This window comes from Brachionichthys hirsutus, chromosome 5 (genome assembly GCF_040956055.1).
Source record: "Brachionichthys hirsutus isolate HB-005 chromosome 5, CSIRO-AGI_Bhir_v1, whole genome shotgun sequence".
NCBI classification, from domain to species: Eukaryota; Metazoa; Chordata; class Actinopteri; order Lophiiformes; family Brachionichthyidae; genus Brachionichthys; species Brachionichthys hirsutus.
Window position 1 is genome coordinate 5,930,704 of NC_090901.1, and position 20,133 is coordinate 5,950,836.

Genomic DNA, 20,133 nt, shown 5'->3' on the forward strand with positions numbered 1-20,133 from the left:
TTGGTCGATGCCGCGGCCGTTTCAGAACAATCAAGGCTGCAACACCTCCGATATCCTCACCGCTGCCACCCCTCACTTACAGGATGTCCTAGTTTAACACTCAAACGTCACGTTATTTGTTTTTGCCGCTGTGTGGCGTCAGCCTTCAGCACCGATCGCCACACGTCAGAGGCGTCGTTCACGCTCGCCACTCGAATGCCGGCCTCCCGGATGGATTTTAAGACGCGACTGCGCTCCCAAAGGGACACGGCAGTCGAACGATGACCTAATGGACTTCGGCTTTTGTTTGGATGGTCCTAGGGTCGTGGGGTCACAACAGGAGCTCCGTGTGGGTGTCGTGGTTGTGATGTGGTGAGCAACAATGCGAGTCAAATACTGAGCATAGGGAATCAAAATCCACGCACCAAAACAGAGGAGAACCTTAAAGAGGAGATACAATCTGGTTGGGTTTTTTTTTCTTTTCCAGGATGAGCACAACAAACTGACAGAAAAACAAAAACAAAAAAAAGAAACTATAAAAAATGGCTAGATAAACAGAATTAGAATTAATTATCTTTAAATAGTGTCACACATTTCTTTATTTGATAATACTAAATTAAAAGGAAGCTTTCCTCTCTCTCCTCCTCCGTCCGTCCGTCCGTGCCGCTGGCTCTCTCTGACGAACAGCCAAGCACACCAATCACACGCTCGCCCTTTCCTCCATCGCCATGACAACTACCTGCCGGACACGCCTTCTCTCAATGCTACTTATCATTAACCTGCGGAGAAAATAAGTGCGGCGTCATTAACGGCACACTTTTAAGTGCAGGTACAGAACTCGTGGAAACGGCGTGTTGCCAGGGACACGCGAGCAAACGCAGCCTTCCTTAAGCTTTCAAAATAAAACTACATTTCACATCTCAAATGTCTGAAAGGAATCAGGAATCCTCCCTGAATGAGCTGCTACATGCAAAATGCAGGTCTGTCTGGAAAGCTTTCGGAGGCTTGTTGCCATGAGATATGGAGCATTTCCTGACTGTACTCACCTGGACCTGGGCTAGTGCAAAAAGTTGTCCACTCTGGCGAAGGAGCAGGAGCCAGATCGGACTCTGGCCATGAGCTGAACACACTCCGTGGCCTGTCCGAGCGCTAACATCAGTGGAGGCTGTTTAGGCAGATTTTGGGACTCTAGAGTAGAAAAAGAAAAAATAAATCAGACAGAGGTGCGCAGACGGGAGGTGTGCATTTTTATATCCTTTATTTCTCCGCCATGCTTCGGGACAACAATGGCGCTAAAGGTCGTCATAGCGATCCCTGTGAATTTCTGCTCCTGGTCTGATCCTTACCCAGTATGGCGCTGTTGAGCGCGGAACAGAGAGACTCTCTTTGTGTCGGGTCTAACTGCTGGCCCACGGGGCAGTTCCACGGGTCCGAGTACGCTAGCAGGCTGAATGCATCCTTCACACACACACACGCAGAATCACAGGAATGCAGAAGCACTGATTGCAGTAGAGGTCTGTGATTTGTGCTTCAAGCTATTTTCAGTTAAACATATATTTCTTGCCATTTTGAAGTCATTAGAGTTCATCTCATTCCGAACGATTTAGACAAAGACGAGGCTCATGTGTTCGTGTTTGCGCCTTTTATGCTCCATCGTCTCACGGCTTTGGTTCTCTGGCTTAGCGTAGACATTATAAAATCGTCACCTTCCATAGGAAACCCTTTGAAAGCTGCACTATCATGCTCAGACACAAATGCTATTCTTACGTCACTAAGGGAGCAAAAAATAACTCCTATGAAAGTTGGTAAAAATGTCATTCGCTAGATGCTCAGTAAAACCGCTAGCAACTTCAAAACCTCCTCCTGGAACAGTGTCAATTTCTCAGGGTCCCTTTAGTCGCGATGGAGGGTGTAGAAAAGTCCCTGAGTTGCGTCTTTGTTTTGATGAGAGCCTCCTGATTGTGAGACCGCTGAGAATCTGCATTGCTGCAGCTCTCCCTAAATCAAACTTCAGAACGCCCTAACCAAGGCCAACCCAAGAAATCTCTCCGGCCCGGCTTTGATATCCTCTCAGACTCCTGTGGCCGCCGGCCGGCCGAGTGTGCGTACCTGTAGCATCTTCTTGTGCGTGGCGTTCTTGCCATACTCGCGACACAGCTGCTCATTGAGGCCCTGAAGCTCCCGTCCGAACTGGATCATCCTCTCTGTGGCTGCCTGGTTCCCTCCGCAGAGCTGTCTTCCGTTACTATAACCCTCTTCCCCTGACAAAGGACACACACACAAACACACACAAACACACACAAACACACACACACCGAGCATGCAGTTAAATTAAAAAGCACGCAAGGAAACGTCCTCCTAAAAGGCAAAAGCCACGAGGGCGGCGTGCGGTGGGTTTGTGTACCGGTGACTCCGTTGCCAATGCTGTTGTCGTCCGGCTGAAGGATCTCTTCGTGTTTGTATGTGCCATTCATGATCCGTGCTGAGGAGCCCTCGACGACCCCGTTGGTGTAGTGCTCAGCTTCGATCTCCATCTCACTGTCACTGCACACAAACAGACAACAAAGTGTTGGTACGCAGGAGCCCGGCGCTCAGAGGCTCAAATCGCTCAGCTAATAGCGAGTGATCATTCTCCTGAGGAGTACGACAATAATGTTTGCATCCTGCTCAATCACCACTAAAAACATCAGCCTCTGACCAAATACGTATTTTTGATTTGGGGTGAACTGTCCCTTTAAAGTCGCTGCGATTTGAAGCCCTGCCAAACGATCTTTGTGTTCAAACATGCCTACTGGTTTGATGGCCTGTTTGTGTGAAGGTGCATCAGCTGGAACATGCAGGAAAAAAAAAGACCCAATGGCACAGGAGGGGTGAGGGGTGAGTCAGACAAGTCAAACACGCGTGGGATTATTTGATCTTGGAGGCGGAGTTTGCTTTACAGAGCGTCATTCTAGTCTTCAATGGTTTTACGATTCCAACCAAATCTCATTGAATAAAGCCCATCGGCAGCTGACAACCAGCATTTGCAGGGGCATATTGAATGATATGATGTCACAGATTTCCACTTGAACCCTCCCCCCATTTCATAACAGAGACAAATCACCAGTAGACTTGTTATTCGCACTAACTGGAAACGATGAGATTTCAAATAGAAGTGAAATGCTCTTATTTTGAAATTCCTTCCACAGACTCCAGTGGAACACAAAGGCGGATGTGCCTGTGCCACGGATCCCAACGCAGCCGACACCGAGGGTAACCTGCTGCGCCGCTTCCTACCTGGTTTCCTGGGCGCTGTTGGCGCTGTGCGGCTGGCTCTTAGTGGAGTCGGAGGAGTTGGACTCGGAGTAGTTGACGGAGGAAGGGGAGGAGGAGGTGGAGGAGGAGGCGGAGGAGGACACACTGGGGTATTTGACGCTGGTGGCGCCGCCGTGACTCTTGGCCTTGCTGGTGGGAGTCACCCCGTTACTGCAGGTCGGGCTGTCTGCTCCTGGGTGGGGAAGGAAACACAAGACACGGGTCTAGTTTCCTGAAGAACTTCCATTCTTTGGGGGGGGGACATTTCAGACCCGAGTGTCGACCTCCGGTGTGCAGGTGCGCGTTGCCGCCTCCATGGCGGGGGCTGACGATGGGTGAGCCTGGGTAACTATCCTGGGACTTAGGGGAACGGACGGTCAAGCAGCAGACCTCGCTGTCGGTGCCGTTCACCATCTCCACAAACTGGCGACACCTGAAAGGCGTGGCATACTGGTGTGACTGGTGTGACACCGAACCCAGCGTGCGTGGCAGCAGGAGCGAAGGTTCGTAAAGACTGTGCGCCAGGCGAGTTGTTGTCGGCGCACTGGCTCCGCCTTTGATCCCACTTACTTCAGCATGAATAATAGGTTGGGGTTGTGCTCCAACAGGCCGGGGTAAAGCTGCTGAGTAGCTTCCACGGCTTCGCCCACCCGTCCTGCCAGCACCAGCTTCTGTATTCCTATTAAACAGAAGACACAGGATGCTATTTACAGTATATTGATGGAGAAGAGCCCGGCGTCCCACAACAAGCGTCCACACGGAGGGTGGAGCCTCCTACGTCCAGGGTAGAGACGATGATCTACGCATTTCACTTTTGTTTTCAGGTGTAATTAATATCGACTGAATATCGATTACTGGACGCAGACTAAAGAACGCACTGTGGTTTATAACAAGAACCTGAAGCAGTACGACGGCATCAGCGGGTCTGAACGGTTATTACATGACCCGCTTCCCTGATCCGTCTCCCTACACAAACTCGGACACAGGGCCTTCCTGATCTCGAGACCGCAGATGGAAACTGCACATTTTACACAATAAATAAATAAGACTCGGCTTTAGCAAACAAAATCAACTAGGAAAGCACTCAGAGAGCGCAGACCTCCACCAAGCAGCTCAGTCCCCCTTATACTGTGATTTACACCAAAGATTATTGTCCTGCATTTATTTTATTTATATTTTTAGATTCCTTAATCATGAAAACAAACCTTTAAGAACTGGATTCACATTGAAATCATTGTTAGTTTAGAAGTTATTCACTAACAGCACACTTTCAGTGATGGCTGTTTCTTGAAGAGACAACAAATCCTCTACTAATTCCACAGCGTCTTGGTGAAGGCAGCAGAAACAGAACCTCCTTTGTGGAGGGAATCAGAGATATTATTGAAAGGGTCCAAAAACCAAATCGCTTTGTTGTGAAGATTTACTCTACTTACTGGATCTGTCTCCTCAGGTATTAAAGACAGAACAAATCCGTTGACCTGCTCTGATGTGGAATCGACTCAGCTATAAGACGACGCTTGGTACAAATCTCTATCTCTAATATTAAATGTCCAGCAGGCTCAAATGTTAGTGTACCCCCCATTTTTCAGAAAATGTCAATAATATCTGCAATTCAGATCCGATCCAGATGAAATCCAGTGGTGAGCTAGAGGCCCCACCCTACATGACTGTGTCAAATTTCATAAACATTAGTCAATAATCAACCGAAATATTAACAAACCCATTTTAAGCTCCATTTACTGTTAATGGAGCAAAATGAGTGGTCCAGAATCCAGGATCTCTTCTGGTTCTGTTCTGTTAGCATGCCCAACATTTCCTGAAAATCTCATTTAAAATCCATCCGTAACTATTTTAGTTATATTGCTAAGAGACAGCTAAACAGCGGCAAAAACAGAACCTCCTTGGCGTAGGTAATAAAATTGCAGAAGGGTAGTTCAACCTCAGGTCCAAAACATTATGTCACGCGACTTTGATGCTTCTGTCTGATTTGCAACAAGTCAAATGAAAATGTGGACCAGTTCGGCCACTCACTCTGTCTGTTTTTTATAGATGTCTGGTCCTCTTGTATCATGGTCTCTGTGGCTCTGGCGAAGGCTGTGGCGGTAGCGCAGTACCCATGATGCACCAGGTAGCTGGACACCATACTGGAGAAACACATTTTTAAAAGGTTTCTGAACGGTAAAGAAGAATTCATCAGCAAGGTCAAAAATAGGAGAGTGAAAAACTTGAATGAAATCCTAGCACAGATGGGAAAATTCGTTCTGAGCAAAATTACTCAAACAGGAGTAAACGTGCGCTTTTTTTTTTCCAGCAGCGTTTGATGCTCCAGTGACTCATTACAGGACAAAGTACTGTATGTGGAGCTGACTCAAAAGCAAAGGAAGCCAATCCTCATAGAAATAAAGGAAGGTGTCGACAGCGGGACTCACAGATGCGTTTTCAATAGACTCAGACAACAAAGGAGCATAAAAGAACAAGACCGAACGGAATCTGGATGCGGTGTCACTGGTGATTCTGCCGGTTTGAAGGTTTCACGGTACAAACCTGCGCAAGCAGCATGAGCAGAAAGGCCAAGCAAACCAATTAGGCATTTATTTAAAGATGAAAAACTATATATGTACAGCAATGTTTATTTTTGAAACGCTTACATACAAGGAATTCTGTTTTCAGTGTTGTGGAATCATTCTGCAGTCTCCATATTATGCTCATATTTACCCCGGTGCTTTGAAACACCGCCAGCGTTCAATTTCAATGTCACATCCTCAAGGTTCACACATCAATCAAGTGTGTGTGTGTGTGTGTGTGTGCAGGGACGCTTACTTCTGCAGGACGGCCTGCCATTCCCCCAGCCTCTCTCCGATGGGGAAGCGGGCGATCATGCCGTGGATCTTGGCCCGCCACTCGCTCATGTAGTCCTCGATGTCAAAGACAAACGGCTGCTGGCCGAAGTTAGCGTCGACAATCTCCCCCGGGGTTTGAAGCCCCACAGTGGGGTAGAGGTTGGGCTGGAAGATATCACGGAGCCAACATGGATCACCTAATCGACTGATTCTTTGATACAACAACAAGTGCATGCTCGCCCGATAAAGGTATCCCGTTCGTCACCGGCTCCCTGAAGAAACGGTTTTGTGAGATGCTGAATGAGAAGAACATCATAACCTTTGTGAAACACAGCCGAGAACACATTATTGTCATTATTAGGGCCTTGCCGAAAGTTTGAAAAAAAAACCTAAGAAAGTGTAAATTTGTCTCAGTGATCTATATGCTAACTTGTGAACTCAAGTTAACGTGTGAATGACGTAGAGATCCCAAATGCTAACTGCTGGAGCGCTCAGGAGGGACGGAAATAACTCAGCGAGCCCAGACAGGAATGAGAATCCAACCAGCACAACCAGAAACAAGCCGCACAAATGTTCACGAGTTCATGACGAGAGAGAGAGAGAGAGAGACACAGCAGTCTGTTGACAGTTGTATTTCCACATACTCCTGTCAATTCTTGAAACCTATTTGGACTGTCAAACCATTAGAGGGGGGGGTGTTCCAGCTACCGCAGACACTGCACAGGAAAAAGGTTTGTTTCCCCAACCGGCTAAATTTAGAATCACATGGCCCAAGTCCAGACTTATATCATGACATCATTCATCACTAGTTATGGAAAAATATGAGAGGAACCACACGTAGTTGTGATAATATTACCTTACAATGTCTCCTCCTGCACTCTGGTTGTTTTTAGTGTGTTTGTGAGCACAGTTACACAAAAATAACAACATCAGGGTCCATGATGGGGAATAATCTATTTCACTTTTGATGCTGAAGATTTGTTTTAACCAGGAAAGCTAAATATATGTATGTGTAAATAAATACGTGTGATATGTATATCTGTTCCCTGCAGACTGACATTATTTCTTTTTGTAAGAAGGACAAATTACTAGAACTATAATGGCTTCCACAGCGCTACAGCATCAAAGCAGAAACAGTGATGGAGATAAGTAAAGTAGAGAGAAGTAATATCAGTATGTTATTCATAGTAAAGCAATAAAACGTTATGATAGACAACAGAAACAGCGGTAGAATTAAGGTGGGATGCACAAATAATACTTACAGGGAGGTCTGTGAACGCCACACCTGATGGATAAAAGGACAAACAGATCAAGTTAATTCATTATAAATCATTTCCTGCTATAAACAAAATCACAATAAGCAATAAATAAGCAATCCAACACACAATTAGGATCAATTTATAGACAAACAACATGTTGCTCACCTAAACTGATGCCATTTTTGGTGTAAAAGCAGGTGTTGTTGATGAGGTTAACGCAGCAGCCAATCACATCCCCCGTGGTGAATGTTGGGCCGTATGGTTGGCCGGTACCGGAGGAGCAGAAGGAGTGGCCATCATCTCCATGGTAACCATATGAGTGCTTATCCCATCCTAAAATAGGCCGAGGATTAGGATTAGTTTCGCGATTTTATATTTGACCCCCCCCCCCCAAGAAAGGGGGCATGAGAAAAGCGTTGTTATTAAGACAACACTTTCCCTCCGGTGTGACGCGCCGCGCACACACACACGCACTCGCACACACACACACACACACACACGTGCGCGCGCGCGCGCGGCTCGGCTATAAACACTTTTTAATCCACAGGAGCGTTGGAGGTGAAGTGACTTATTTGCAGTCGGAGGGGAGACGGTTACACATAGACTGCTGCTGCTCAGAGTTTCGCATCTGAATTACCACTGCCTTCAGGACACACACACACACACACACACACCTCGTCGCTGGCAGTGCCGTGGACGACCAACAGGGGGACCTCATCTATGTCAAGAAACCGGTGAGTCACTACCAAGGGGAGCAGCAGCAGAGGAGGCTCAGCCAGGAGGCAGAAGGGCAGGAGAGGAGGTCAGAACTCACTCATCAAGCTCCTGCTGCTCCCGCTACCGACGGCTTCCTGCAGCGTTAGCGTAAAGCCTCAATATTCTAAATACTGCCAAGTGACTATGCATACAGTACATAGGGGATACTCGTAAAAACAAGGAAACGGTATTCTTCTCCAGGAGGAGCTTCCCCTGGTGGACATTGTCTCTCAGTCAGGGCTCGGACCGACTGCTCCTCTTCAAAAAAGGGAAAACAGCAAAATCAGGAAGAAGAGCACAGACTTCTTTCTGTGCCTCTTTGAACCGTTTGAGAAAACAAGCTAGATCCAATTGATCTAAATCAGCTGACTGATGCCAGCTAACAGAACCAGAGGGGAACAAGACAGGGCTCTGACAATCCCTTCATAATGAGAGGAAACTACATCTCTAAAACTAAAATCCTCTCACTGCTATTTCCCTCGCATGCTCATGGGGCTTCGTGGTTTTCCCCAGTACCGGTAGTTAGTTTTTGTTCAAACTCCTCCACCTGAACCCAAAGGAACCTGAACCCAGTAACATCCAGCTTCGGCCTGCGGCCGCTCCCCTCGATCGCTGCTCATCTGCGGCTGCCAAAAAAACAAATCAGGGTGAGTGAAAGTAGGTCACGGGTGAGCCGAGACATCAGAAGCATTCGCACGTGTATGCATGTGCATTTGCATTTGCGAGACTGGAACACAGCATCGACGCTAAGCTAATTGCTAGCTCTGATGTTGTGTGAACGACTTGTGTTTGTTTCTTCATGTATGCTCTTATTCATATGCATATATACCCTCTGTGTGTGTGTGTGTGTGTGTTTGGGGACGGAGTGGTATTAGATTAATCTGCTGACAGGGATATTGCCTCTAAAGCCAGGCTCACTGCTCCAACATGCTAATGAAATGGGCAGGCCTCCACAGCAGGATCAGACACTGAGGTCAGTGCTAGAAAGTTGGAATATTAAGCACACACAAGTGCATGAAAAAAAAAAAAGGAATGCACATACGGTGCACTCGTATGTAAAAGTGTTAATGCAGGCTTCATCGAGCACACGCTGGACAAATCCAGAGTTTGGGACGGACGCTGGCGTAAACGCGCCGCGTCGGTCAATCCCCGGTAATCTGGCTATCAGGGCTGCAAACCATCTGCAGTGGAAAAACAGCAACCCAAATGACTCTCACAACTAATGCGTGAGCAGGTTTTGGAAAAAAAAAAACACACACACATCCATTCATGCGACGCTGTTCCATGCTGTTCCTCCCTTTGTGTGACATTCGACACGCGTGAATCAAGAAGCCGGCAGAATGAGCGAAATCTGCGCGTGTCTAGAGTCAGCTGGACCGGCCGCTCACAGGATTCCACAAACCTCGGCCGCCGGACAGGCCGCGGCTGCTCGATAAGCAGGTCAAACTGCCCCAGCAAGGGCTAATCGGCCGAAGCAGGGGAGGGATCTGATTGGTTGGGGGGGGGGGCTTTACTCAGGCTCTATATGGCTTCCACACGTCCTATGTGATTACAATTATTTTTTATGTGCTTTACCGCTTTCTAAATTTATTTTCAACTCATGTTAATAAATGACAGTCATGGGACAATATCCGTTGTTGTTGTTATATAAAAATATCCTCTGGGAACAGCTGATTCTCAAAACCATGGGTGGAAGATCATCATCACATTCTGGAGGGGATTAAAATAATGGGACAGAGGCATGATTTTTGTTTGTTTTTGGTCACTTCACAGGTCATTTCCCATCTTTTCGACCAGTTACGGATAAACTACACATAAACTACTACTTACTATTGATATTTTCTATGTAAAAAGCTGCTTGAGGCACGAGCCGTTACAAAGTGAGAAGAAATGTTTGTCATAAAACAGATGAGTCTGAGTTCAGATCACAGGCCCAAATCAACATAATCTCCCACCGATCCATCTGACTGATCGGTGGCATGTTCTGACGCGTTCCTTCTGCAGCTGTCAGACAGAAGCCACACACCGTCGCCATAGGAACGCTCGCATCTGAGACGTTGGTACCCCTCCGAATACGTTCACTTGTCCTCAAAATCCATTTCTTGTGACTTCACTCATTCCTGCCATCTGCATTTCTAAATCCCTATGCGAAAGCCACGCCTGGGCGCAGCACCCATCAAACACGTCTACGTACTGCTGAGGATATTTGCACCGATCAGAGTCGTTTAGAGACATCCGTCTCCGCTGATGTAAACCAACAACACTGCTCTGTCACTGCTTGATTAGAGTCTGCAGGGCGGAATTCTTCTCAGCTTGCCAGAGCGCTCGTCTAATCCGACTGCACATCGTTTCAGTTTCTGGATCTGGCCAAGCACGTCAAACGTATTGCTTGATGGACTGTAGGTGTGATAAAGTGCTACTCACCAGGCAGTCTGTTCATGTTGACTCCCTGAGCAGACAGGCCGATGCCCATGTACCTGCACGGGGCAAGAAAAGGAAAATTAGATGTTAAACAGCACAATCTCAACTGCAAGCCTCCTTAAGGTGATTTTAATTTGAAAATTACCCAGATACAATTCTGGCTCGAATATATTGAGGATAATCTCCTTTCATATGCCAACTGTATGGCCCTTTTTAGAGCAGAGTCGTCCCATCCTTAGTGATAGCAAAGGCCGACACTCGGGGGTCAACAGCGACATTATGTGTGCGTCAAGCTCAAATACACTTGTGGCCTGCAAGCCTCTTCATGTAAGCAAGCTTCCAAAAGTGTTTTGTTGTTGTTCAATTGAATGATTGATCAGTATTATTGATCATTTTCTACAATTCACAAGTTTGTTGCTCTTCCTTATAGACATCTAGGATATAAGACCAGCAAAAGACACTGGTGTAAACTGTGAGGGGATTTAAAAGAATAAAAGAACAGCCCCCAGGTCAATAATACAACAATATAAAATAAAATACAATACAACCCAGGTTGTAGCAAAGATGCTAATTTCAACCTGTAGTCGCAGGACAGGCCCATGTCACAGTTCCAATCGCTAATGGACGACTGTACACATCATTGTTATTACGATCATTATCATTTTACTATTATTATCATCATCATTTATCAAGCATGCATTGACACAGTTTCTTTGTCCACAGTGAGGCAGCAGCATCAGTCTCACTGAATATCATATGTATCCTCAGGAATGACAGGAGGTGGTTTCCATTCTTCCCATTTTAGTAGTGGCATTTGCAGAAATATGTGAGGAAAACTGGTTATTCAAATCCTTTCAGGGACTTTAGGGAAATGTAAATGAGGGCTGCATTGTAGGAATCCTCTCAGTGTTCAAATCCGTTTACTTCTAGAAAATACTTCAGGATGTGTGCAGGAGGGGGAAAAAATGCCTGGAAATTGTTTAATTATGGGGAAACAGCCAACATAAGTAAAAGCAAAGAGACATGAACCTGGGCTACTTGATGGGACAAGAAGACTTTCGATCCCGAGTCCGCAGAATAAAGTCATTCCCACCAGCCAATAGTCGTTTTTTCTCTGTCTAATTGATAGGACCAGAGGCAAGGTGATTGTATTTCGTGCTTTATTGCCCACGTTCCTCTAGAGTGGCGACATAACATGTCTTATTCTTGTTTCTGGAAAGAACTGGATCCAATGTCTCAATGAGACAATTCCAGAGATCCAGAGCTTGTTGCTATAGTTGCCATTTTGGATTGTAATGTCCTTATTTTCGCTGACACAGCAGATGAGTGCCACTGTTGCTGCCGTTTCGATGGTTGGAAATGGAGCTCAATCAAATTCACAAGTCATCAAAGCTGAGCAACACAACCAGGAGCGACAAAGATGAAAAAACCAAATCCAGACAGGTTTGACAAAGTACAGAGGAGAGCGTTACCATGGAAACACAGACACCCCTATCCAACCTGATCACTTTAGAAGAAGTATTCAATTAATGTAATTGTTCTGGCAATATTTCAAAGTATAGATTAACTGCTCTATTGAACAGTGGGACCCATGCAGGGGTTGCAGATGATCCCCTGTCAGCCTGTGTGTAGAAATCACTACGACTGCTAACTACTTTTAGCCATAGCACACAAAAACAGAGGTGTGAAGCAGACGTTATGATGACAGCATGCACATTTCAGTTGGTTAACCGCCATGACAAAGGTGGACATTCTTCCGCTTGTCTTGTGACTCGAAATTGACTATAATAGGCATGAACGTGCGATTGGTTTGTGTGTCTTAGTCTGTAGCCATGATGACGCGTTCAAGGTGAACCCCGCCTCCCACCCAAATCTGGGACAGGCGCCAGCCCCCCCCCCCCAACAAAGGACAAGTGGCTACAGAAGATGAATGAACAGATGAACATGCATAGTAATGCTAATGTTGGCATTCTGCTGTGCTCGATTAGCATCACAGCAGAGCAGAGGCCTTCGTCACTTCAGGGATTTGACTTACAAATGGATCATGGATCATGGTATGTATTTATTTCAGGCAATGACAAAAGCACACAAAACAAAACTACCCGTGCCACATCGCACGAGCCACATTTAAACAACAAGTAATATTACAAATAGTCTGGAAGGCGGCGCCGTTAGGTAAAAATGAGCAACGTCGAAAAGGAGAAAACTATTACAGCTTCTATCTAAGCTGTAATAGTTGGTACGGTGTATATAACATCCCGTGTTCCACAGTGATGTACAAACTATGCTGTGATATTATTTTTTTTGTGTGTGTGTATATATAGTGAATTGCTATACAATAAGCCACATTTCCAAATTATTGATGATTTGTGTCCATGTTTCCGTGCGTGTTGGAACCACAGGATGGGCCCTGGGTTGAACTTAAACAGGAACTCCGGGTGTGAGTCACGGTGTTTCCACTTTGACAGCGTGAATCAGCACCGACTGAATTAGGATCTGGGATGTGTGCAGCACGGCGACGCCTGACCGTCGGCCGACACTAATATTCACACACAGCACACTGACACACATTCCCTGAAGCTTGAACGGAGTTGTGCTTCTCACCCATCTCGACCTTTGCTGACAATCTTCACTTCGAAGTAGTAGATCCCACATGCTGCGGGGATCGGGTGGGTGGCCCTCACTGATGCTGCATCCTTGTGGTTCTTACCATGGCCTGCAAGAAGACAAGCACAGGGTGTATATGAATGACCTGGATTTGTCTAATACACTTTAAATAAAGTCATGTAAACAACAGGGCCACTGGGCTCCGGTATTGCGTCTAGACAGATTAAATTGGAGCCAATCTGTTATTGCTGACTGTCATTCTATAGTCGGATGGCTGTTATGCAATCCCCTGGGTCAGAGCGAGGTGTGTTGTATAACTGATATCTGGGGTCTGCCGTTAACATCCTTCAGTCACATCTAATCACAGCACCGACTGGGTTCACCTGTCGCAGGCCCCACGGCTCAGTGGGTCGGGAACCCGGGTGTACCGGTGGCTGGAGAGGGGCCAGTCTCCCCTCCAGGGCACTGCAGAGATGCCTCGGCCGTTGTAGGGTGTAAATCTAATTTTGTTGGGTGTGTGTACTCTGTATGCAGCATGCTCAATGACACAAATAAAGATTTCTTCTTCTACTATGAGTACGTGTTAGCTAGCACACAGGACATGTAGATATACTGTAACCTAAAACGTAGCAGCTGGACACCTTCAGCTGAAGGCCCGTGTGTGTGTGTGTGTGTGTGTCCAGTTACCAACATACAGCAAGCTGCAAACACACCAGACACAGTGATAGTAATGAATAAACATGATGCTACTGGGCTGGGCTGACTGTCCTGGTTTTTGCAGCAATAATAATGTTACACATGACATCTGTATTTTTGAAATGTACTGTAATATTTGTGTAAAGGTGCTTTTCTCCTTTAAGAACTCCTTTAAAGCCCATCATTGACTGATGACAGCAAATTCAATCCCGTTACATTCACTCTGTGCAACGTCACCGCTGAACCTGCACACGCTATTATGTGTTCACTCATGCCGCCAGCACGCCCGTCCACGCCCGTCCACGCGGGCGTTTCTGTTTCTGTTGTGTGTGACGGTCCAGGCCGATGCCTGCAGCGACATTCACGGCATCTATTTTTAGCCAGTCCTTGTGAAAACGAGCCGTCCGGTAGGTCAGCAGGTCTCTTTATTTACATCTCCACAGATGGAAAGAAAAAATGCATTTTTTAAGAATGTGTGGTTACTATTCGTATATACTCAAAGAAGTTAGCCTCAATCAACTGAAAAGGCCTGAGAAACCCCTCTCCTCTATCTAAACATCGCACAACGGGGCCAGCCTTGTTCTGCCACGCTTTTGTTCCGTGTAAATAAGTTCAACACAGCAAGCAATGTAGTCGAGCAACCTCTGTGTAAAAAGCTACACAAAAAAGAAAAGCATCAGCTTGTTACGGAGCTGAGATGTTTAACTCAAACTGCTCTCTGTGATGCCGACGGTGCTGAAAGATTCCCTTTAGCCGCCATTTGTCATCAAACCTCTTCAGCAGAAGTCAGGGGGTGGGGGGGGGGGGGGGTCAAAGGTTAATGTCCTGTTCTTACTCCGTAGCATATCGAGTGTTTAATTGCTTAATAGGAAACACAACGCCCTTCCCCGGCTTCCATCATTGACTGCAAGCAGGGGAAAGTGCACAATCGCTCAGTTCAGCAGCCACTCCTTGTTGTCTTCCACCTCATCAGTGAACACTTGGTCACCAATTAAACCGGCCACAGGAGACGGCAGCACCTTTTTTTGAATGCTATTTGAGACTGATTGGGAATTTGTTCAATTGGTAGAAAAAGCCAAAAGATCCAAAATAATTTCAGACTTTTTCTGTTGAATTATTTCTAAGAATGAAATAACAGTGAGATGTTGAATCTGGCCATCAGGCCCTGCAACGCCACACATCCTACCCGGATGCTCAAAACTGTTGACGTCCCAAAGATGTTAAAAAAAACAACACAAAAAGTAGGCTAAATATCCATAATATGGGCCAAACGTAAACACCACTGAAGAGGATCATTCAGTTACTCAGACAGAGTTTACAAGGCCAGCAGCAGCGGTGACCGTCTTTGGACAACGTGTGCACACTGAAGTCTAAACACTTGGTGAACGTGGCACGCTGCTGTTGGTTGGTTCAGAGTAAATAAATGGACGGTGGCAAAAAAGAAGGGTCTTCATTGAGGACCTATTGCTCAATCGCTCTGCAAAAAGCCTGCAGCTTAAAACAGGTAGCCATAGCTCAACCCAGTTCCCACAGACCTCCCTGTCTTCTAATAATAAGACATAATCTTGTACAACCGTTAAAATAGACCAGTACGCCCCCACAAGACAGACCAGTGCAGCACAAATCCCTCTGGAAGTTGCCTTTGGGACGAAACTTGATTGCAGCATTTGAATGTAGACCTTTTCTTTTCTTTACGATCAATAGACTTGTCCAAGTTGTCCTGAAGGGCAGTGTTGGGATTACGGGGCCCTGGAGCTATTACAACATGCTCCATGTGCAACTCAACAAACTGGTTTGTCATCAATCCTGGCACTTTATCAAGTGTTTCAGGCGATCGGTGGTGTTTTGTCATCGGTCTTGTTTGTAAATTTTCAAGGATGGAATTGAACTAGAATATTTCCGGTCCTCTTTGGTCATCTCAGGATTGGATGTCAGGATGCTCGTGTCCGCCACGTTTCCGAGGGACATTGACTTTTGAGTGGTTGTGATGAGGGTTAGTGCCTCATGACTCACCTCAGAAGGTGACTCATCTGTGGAGGATATGGATTGAAACGCTTTTGAAGGTGAAGGCACTTAAGGCTGAAATATCAGAGAAATGGGAATTTAAATATTATTCTACTCAATGTTTTGGTGAATGTTGTCAGCAATATCTTTCATATTCAAACATCCATTACACACAGAAAAACATTGTGAATAACGTGAAGCTGTGTCTCATCATAATTATTTGGGTGTGACCCCGTAAAAAAATACATGTGTCATGGCTATGTTTAGCAACTCATTGCTAATTTTTCCCATGAGCCATCCAAAATATGTTTGTTTTTTAAAAAGGAATGAATTATGGTGCTTGGATGCATCTTTTGATTTAAACCAATTAAGGAAGTGACTAAAGAATAAAAACAGCGTCCCTTTACATCAGCTTGTGTTGTGTTGAGATTTTGTTAAAGCAACCTTCTGTCCACCTGCATTATATGTTAATGTTATCAACCTGATTGGATATATGGACTAATCACAGTTCATTTAGGTTACTAAAGATTTCTGTAGTACTGTTAAAGAACCTACTCTAAGGTACGAGGTGACACATCCCCTTAAATCTAAATTCTAAAGGCGAGAGTCATTTCGAGGGTAGATCATTAATGACTACGATTGTAATTCATGACCCACTTTCAACATACAAGTCTTCAATCAAACTTGAACAAGTCCAGTTGATTATTCTTTTTTGCTATTTGTGATTTACATACAAGTTAATTTTCTAACATTTCTGCCATTGCCTGTAATTCCACTTCAGCCCTCTGACTGCCATTTTCCTTCTTTAGTATTTGTTTTACAGAGAGAGAGATAATATTTGACTACATACAACGTATGCATAGATTCCATGTTTGTAGTTCCACATATCCATACAAAACTCTTATCTAAAGAGTTTTGTATGGAAATGATCTCTGCGTCAAAATAAGCCAGATAAATCGTTGAAGGATTCGAGTGGTTTAGCATTTATAAAAATAAAAAAACACAAATAAATAAATCAAATAACCCCTCATTTGTTGCCACTAAAGCAACATGATTATTAATATGTGTTGTATTGTTTATTGGAACTGTGTACATTAATCTATGTTTGTGCAGAACAAGACAAGGGAGAGGACGGATGGCCTTGAACAGAGTAATTTGGCACACTGGTGAGAATAGCATTCAAACCGCAAGGGTGATGGAACAGAGCAGGAGCTAAAACAGCGAGGAGAAAAATTATCCCCCACATAGATCTATTTATACGTCATCCCTGTGCAGCGTCACTTAATCTGTACACCTCATAGACATAAAGAACCCCCCACATTAAATGACATGTCATATCTTAAGACGCATCACCCTTTTATCATTTCTACCGATGTCAGTGCTCTTACAAGTGCTTGCGTAATTAAAGACAATAATGTCAATAATAATAAAAGGGTGGATGGACAAACCTCTTACCACTCACGGTCCACTTATGAATTAAATGTGTTGTATAACTGGCCTGAGAATCTGAATAAACAGACATTCTCTGTCACCCACAAGCAGCAGAAGCGTGACTGTGTGCCAAATAATGCGTTTCACAATGGGTTCCACAGCCTGCCTGCATCCACTCATCCTCTGCATGTTTCACTGATAGAGCAGCAAAGGCCCTCCGTGGCCTTGCAACGCTTCTGCTAGGAGGGGCTGCCCTGACGTGTCGCCTGACGAAAAATAACCGAACAGGCAACAGACTGATGTCACCTTGTTTTGATTTAGGAGCTGGATATAGAAAATAATCCATCTGACAGGCCTGACAGGCCGCGTTGACCATTTCTACCCATTCGAACAAGTGATTGATTTGACCCGCCCGACAACCAAAGTTATTGTTATTGTGAAAATGCTGCAGTATGTCGATAATAAAGATTTGTTAAAAGATGGCTACAAAATCTAGTGTAATGCGCAGAGGCCTGCGCCCTCAAAGCAGCTGCTGAAAATAAACTGGCTGAAGGTTGGACATGAAAAGGTTTTGTTCGGGACATTTACAACTACTTCCAAGCTAGAAAAATATAGTTACGAATTCTGGAATAGACTTCTAGTAAAAGTAAAATCACACCAGCAAGCACAACAATGTCATTTTAATTGTATTTTGGTATTTGCGCCTGAACAACTGCAGTACGTCCTCAGTTACTACTATGATGCAAAATGCTAACAAGTTTGACTCGTCTCCACGTTAAAGCCATTGTGTACCGACGTGTTTAGCACTAGTCGGGAGGAAGAGCTCGGTTAGCGAACATTAGCTAGTTAGCCACAAGGCTAACTACAGCGCTTGCTTAGGCCAACTCCTGTATGTTAAATGCTATTAGCTTAAATGCACATCCCTGACTATGCGTCGTTGTTGCTGCTAATGTAGCCTTCTAGCACTAGCCATGTTGTGAACACAACAATTCACTGCAAACAGACAAACGTCGTGAACTGTAAATAAACAACAACAACAACGCAAGCAGTATTGCTGAAGATAATAAACAATGTAGCCGCATCGTAACCGACTGCTAGGGTTAGCATGTTCACCGACACCGTTCGGGAATTCCTCTGCTCATTTGTGTAACAAACCAAGGTTAACAGGATAGCAGAGGCAGCTCAGACTAGATTTGCCAGCACGCACACACACACGCACGCACGCACGCACACACACATACACATACACAATCAGCATAATCGCATTCTGTGTTCGAGTGACTCTGTTGGTGCGAGTGAGAGAGACCCTCTGCTGTTATGACTTGTTCGACACTCGGGAAGAAGACAACCCTCTAACCTTTGTAATGGACCCGCAGGTTGTTCTGTGACAGCCCAATGTAGCTGTATTTATCCTTGGAGCTCCAAGATCGGGGTAAAGGGGTCTCTTCCTCGTTCACAGCCGGGTAGAGTCGTTTCAGCCGCTCGTTCAGCTCGTGTTCCTGGTAATTAAAAGCAGGATCCCCTAAAGGCAGGCTTCCCACTCCGACCTCTGCCATTTTTAGCTTCTGTTTTCGACCTTATTGTTCGTTTCTTTCTATCCAGAGCTCCGTGTCAATCCGCTGGAGCTGTAGGCTGAGAGTGTGAGGGACTGAGGGGAGAAAATAGCAGTGGCGTGACATCCCCGGATAAGCAGCAGAACGTACTGTAGGCTCGAGCGATGCCGCTTGGGTACTGTAGTTCTGTCGCGAGCTCTCTTCAATGATAATTTCACTGAGCGAACTACACAGCTTCACTATGTTTTAGGGTTTCAACTGAGGAAGGGTAGCCATATAATGCGGCTTATAGTTCTTAAACTTCTAATTTTGTATGATACATGATGAGTCACTAACAATAATACTGTTATTATTAAAGAAGAAAAACAAAACAATGTGGATTTTTTTCAGAATGCGACTACTCTTAAAGGAGCAGCCTCTCGTAATGCGCTTAAACGTATGCTGTTTCCTCGCCTAAGATGACGACGTCGCAGTTGTAATGTATTATTGATGAATTAAGGAATATAATTTTTAATTGGTTGAAAACAGCTTCTATAAAGCTGTAGTTCTATGTATTTTAAAATGAAGTTTTCAGTTTGAAAACTTGTCAGGCGCGCCACGGTCCACTACAGAGGGTCCTGCCACATAAGTCGTCCTCGTCGTTGCCACGGCAACCATGTAACAATGCTCTTGTTTTGTGACTGAAGCCAACCGCGAGCCTATAATTTACGAACAGAGTCAATTTAGTTTCCTTTCATCTTTTATTTAATCGCTTGACATGTCACCAGACAGAGACATTAAATTTCCATGTGTAGCACCGACACTACAACAAAGGTAAGTGATTAATAGAGCAAAAAATGTGAGCTATGCCACATATAAAATGCAACTCTAAGTGTTTATCCCTGTCCTGTTGCCATTTAGAATTAATGTGACACATGATCACATTACCTTACAAAATGACACTATCCAGAGATCAGAGGAAAGTCAGGAAGCCAGTATTGGTGCTGTTTTTGTCAAGCCTACTGCAAGAAAGGTAAGCCGGGTAACCTGGCGGAATTTCACAAAAGCCCTGTGAAGGAATTATATGTGAAGCAATCTGATTGCTGTAAATATGATTTGACAAAAGTATAGTAGATCTGCAACATAGCCAACTTTTGTCTCCTCTTTTCAACGCATGGAAAGGGCATTGTGACAGATCTGTGTTTGTGTGTTTCATTTATAGTTGTGCCGGACTGGTAGCAGTTACATTTATGCTTGCCCAGGGAGGAAGCCCCAACTCCTGACGCGTCTAGAAGGTTATGTGAACCAGGCGCT

At 45.1% G+C, this 20,133-nt stretch overlaps 1 protein-coding gene across 1 annotated transcript; it reads right to left on the reverse strand.

Moving 5' to 3' along the window:
- Positions 1-212: 212 nt before the first annotated feature.
- Positions 213-18,843, reverse strand: ranbp10 (RAN binding protein 10). Its single transcript, XM_068739284.1, has 15 exons — positions 18,645-18,843; positions 13,154-13,265; positions 10,553-10,605; positions 7,538-7,705; positions 7,376-7,398; positions 6,094-6,278; positions 5,305-5,417; positions 3,844-3,952; positions 3,558-3,706; positions 3,256-3,466; positions 2,399-2,523; positions 2,089-2,234; positions 1,326-1,437; positions 1,026-1,167; positions 213-758 (listed from the first exon to the last, which is right to left on the reverse strand). The coding sequence occupies exons 1-14, from the start codon at positions 18,841-18,843 to the stop codon at positions 1,037-1,039; spliced, it is 1,836 nt and encodes a 611-aa protein (XP_068595385.1). The 3' UTR covers positions 213-758; positions 1,026-1,036.
- Between the last annotated feature and the right edge of the window lie 1,290 nt (positions 18,844-20,133).

Excerpts from the sequence above, each read along its gene's own strand:
- ranbp10 (XM_068739284.1), bottom strand. The coding sequence starts at position 18,843 with ATGGCAGAGGTCGGAGTGGGAAGCCTGCCTTTAGGGGATCCTGCTTTT. Across the intron at positions 5,418-6,093 it reads TGGCAGGCCGTCCTGCAGAA|TATGGTGTCCAGCTACCTGG; the intron begins GTAAGCGTCCCT and ends GTGTTTCTCCAG. Across the intron at positions 3,707-3,843 it reads AACCTATTATTCATGCTGAA|GTGTCGCCAGTTTGTGGAGA; the intron begins GTAAGTGGGATC and ends CACGCCTTTCAG.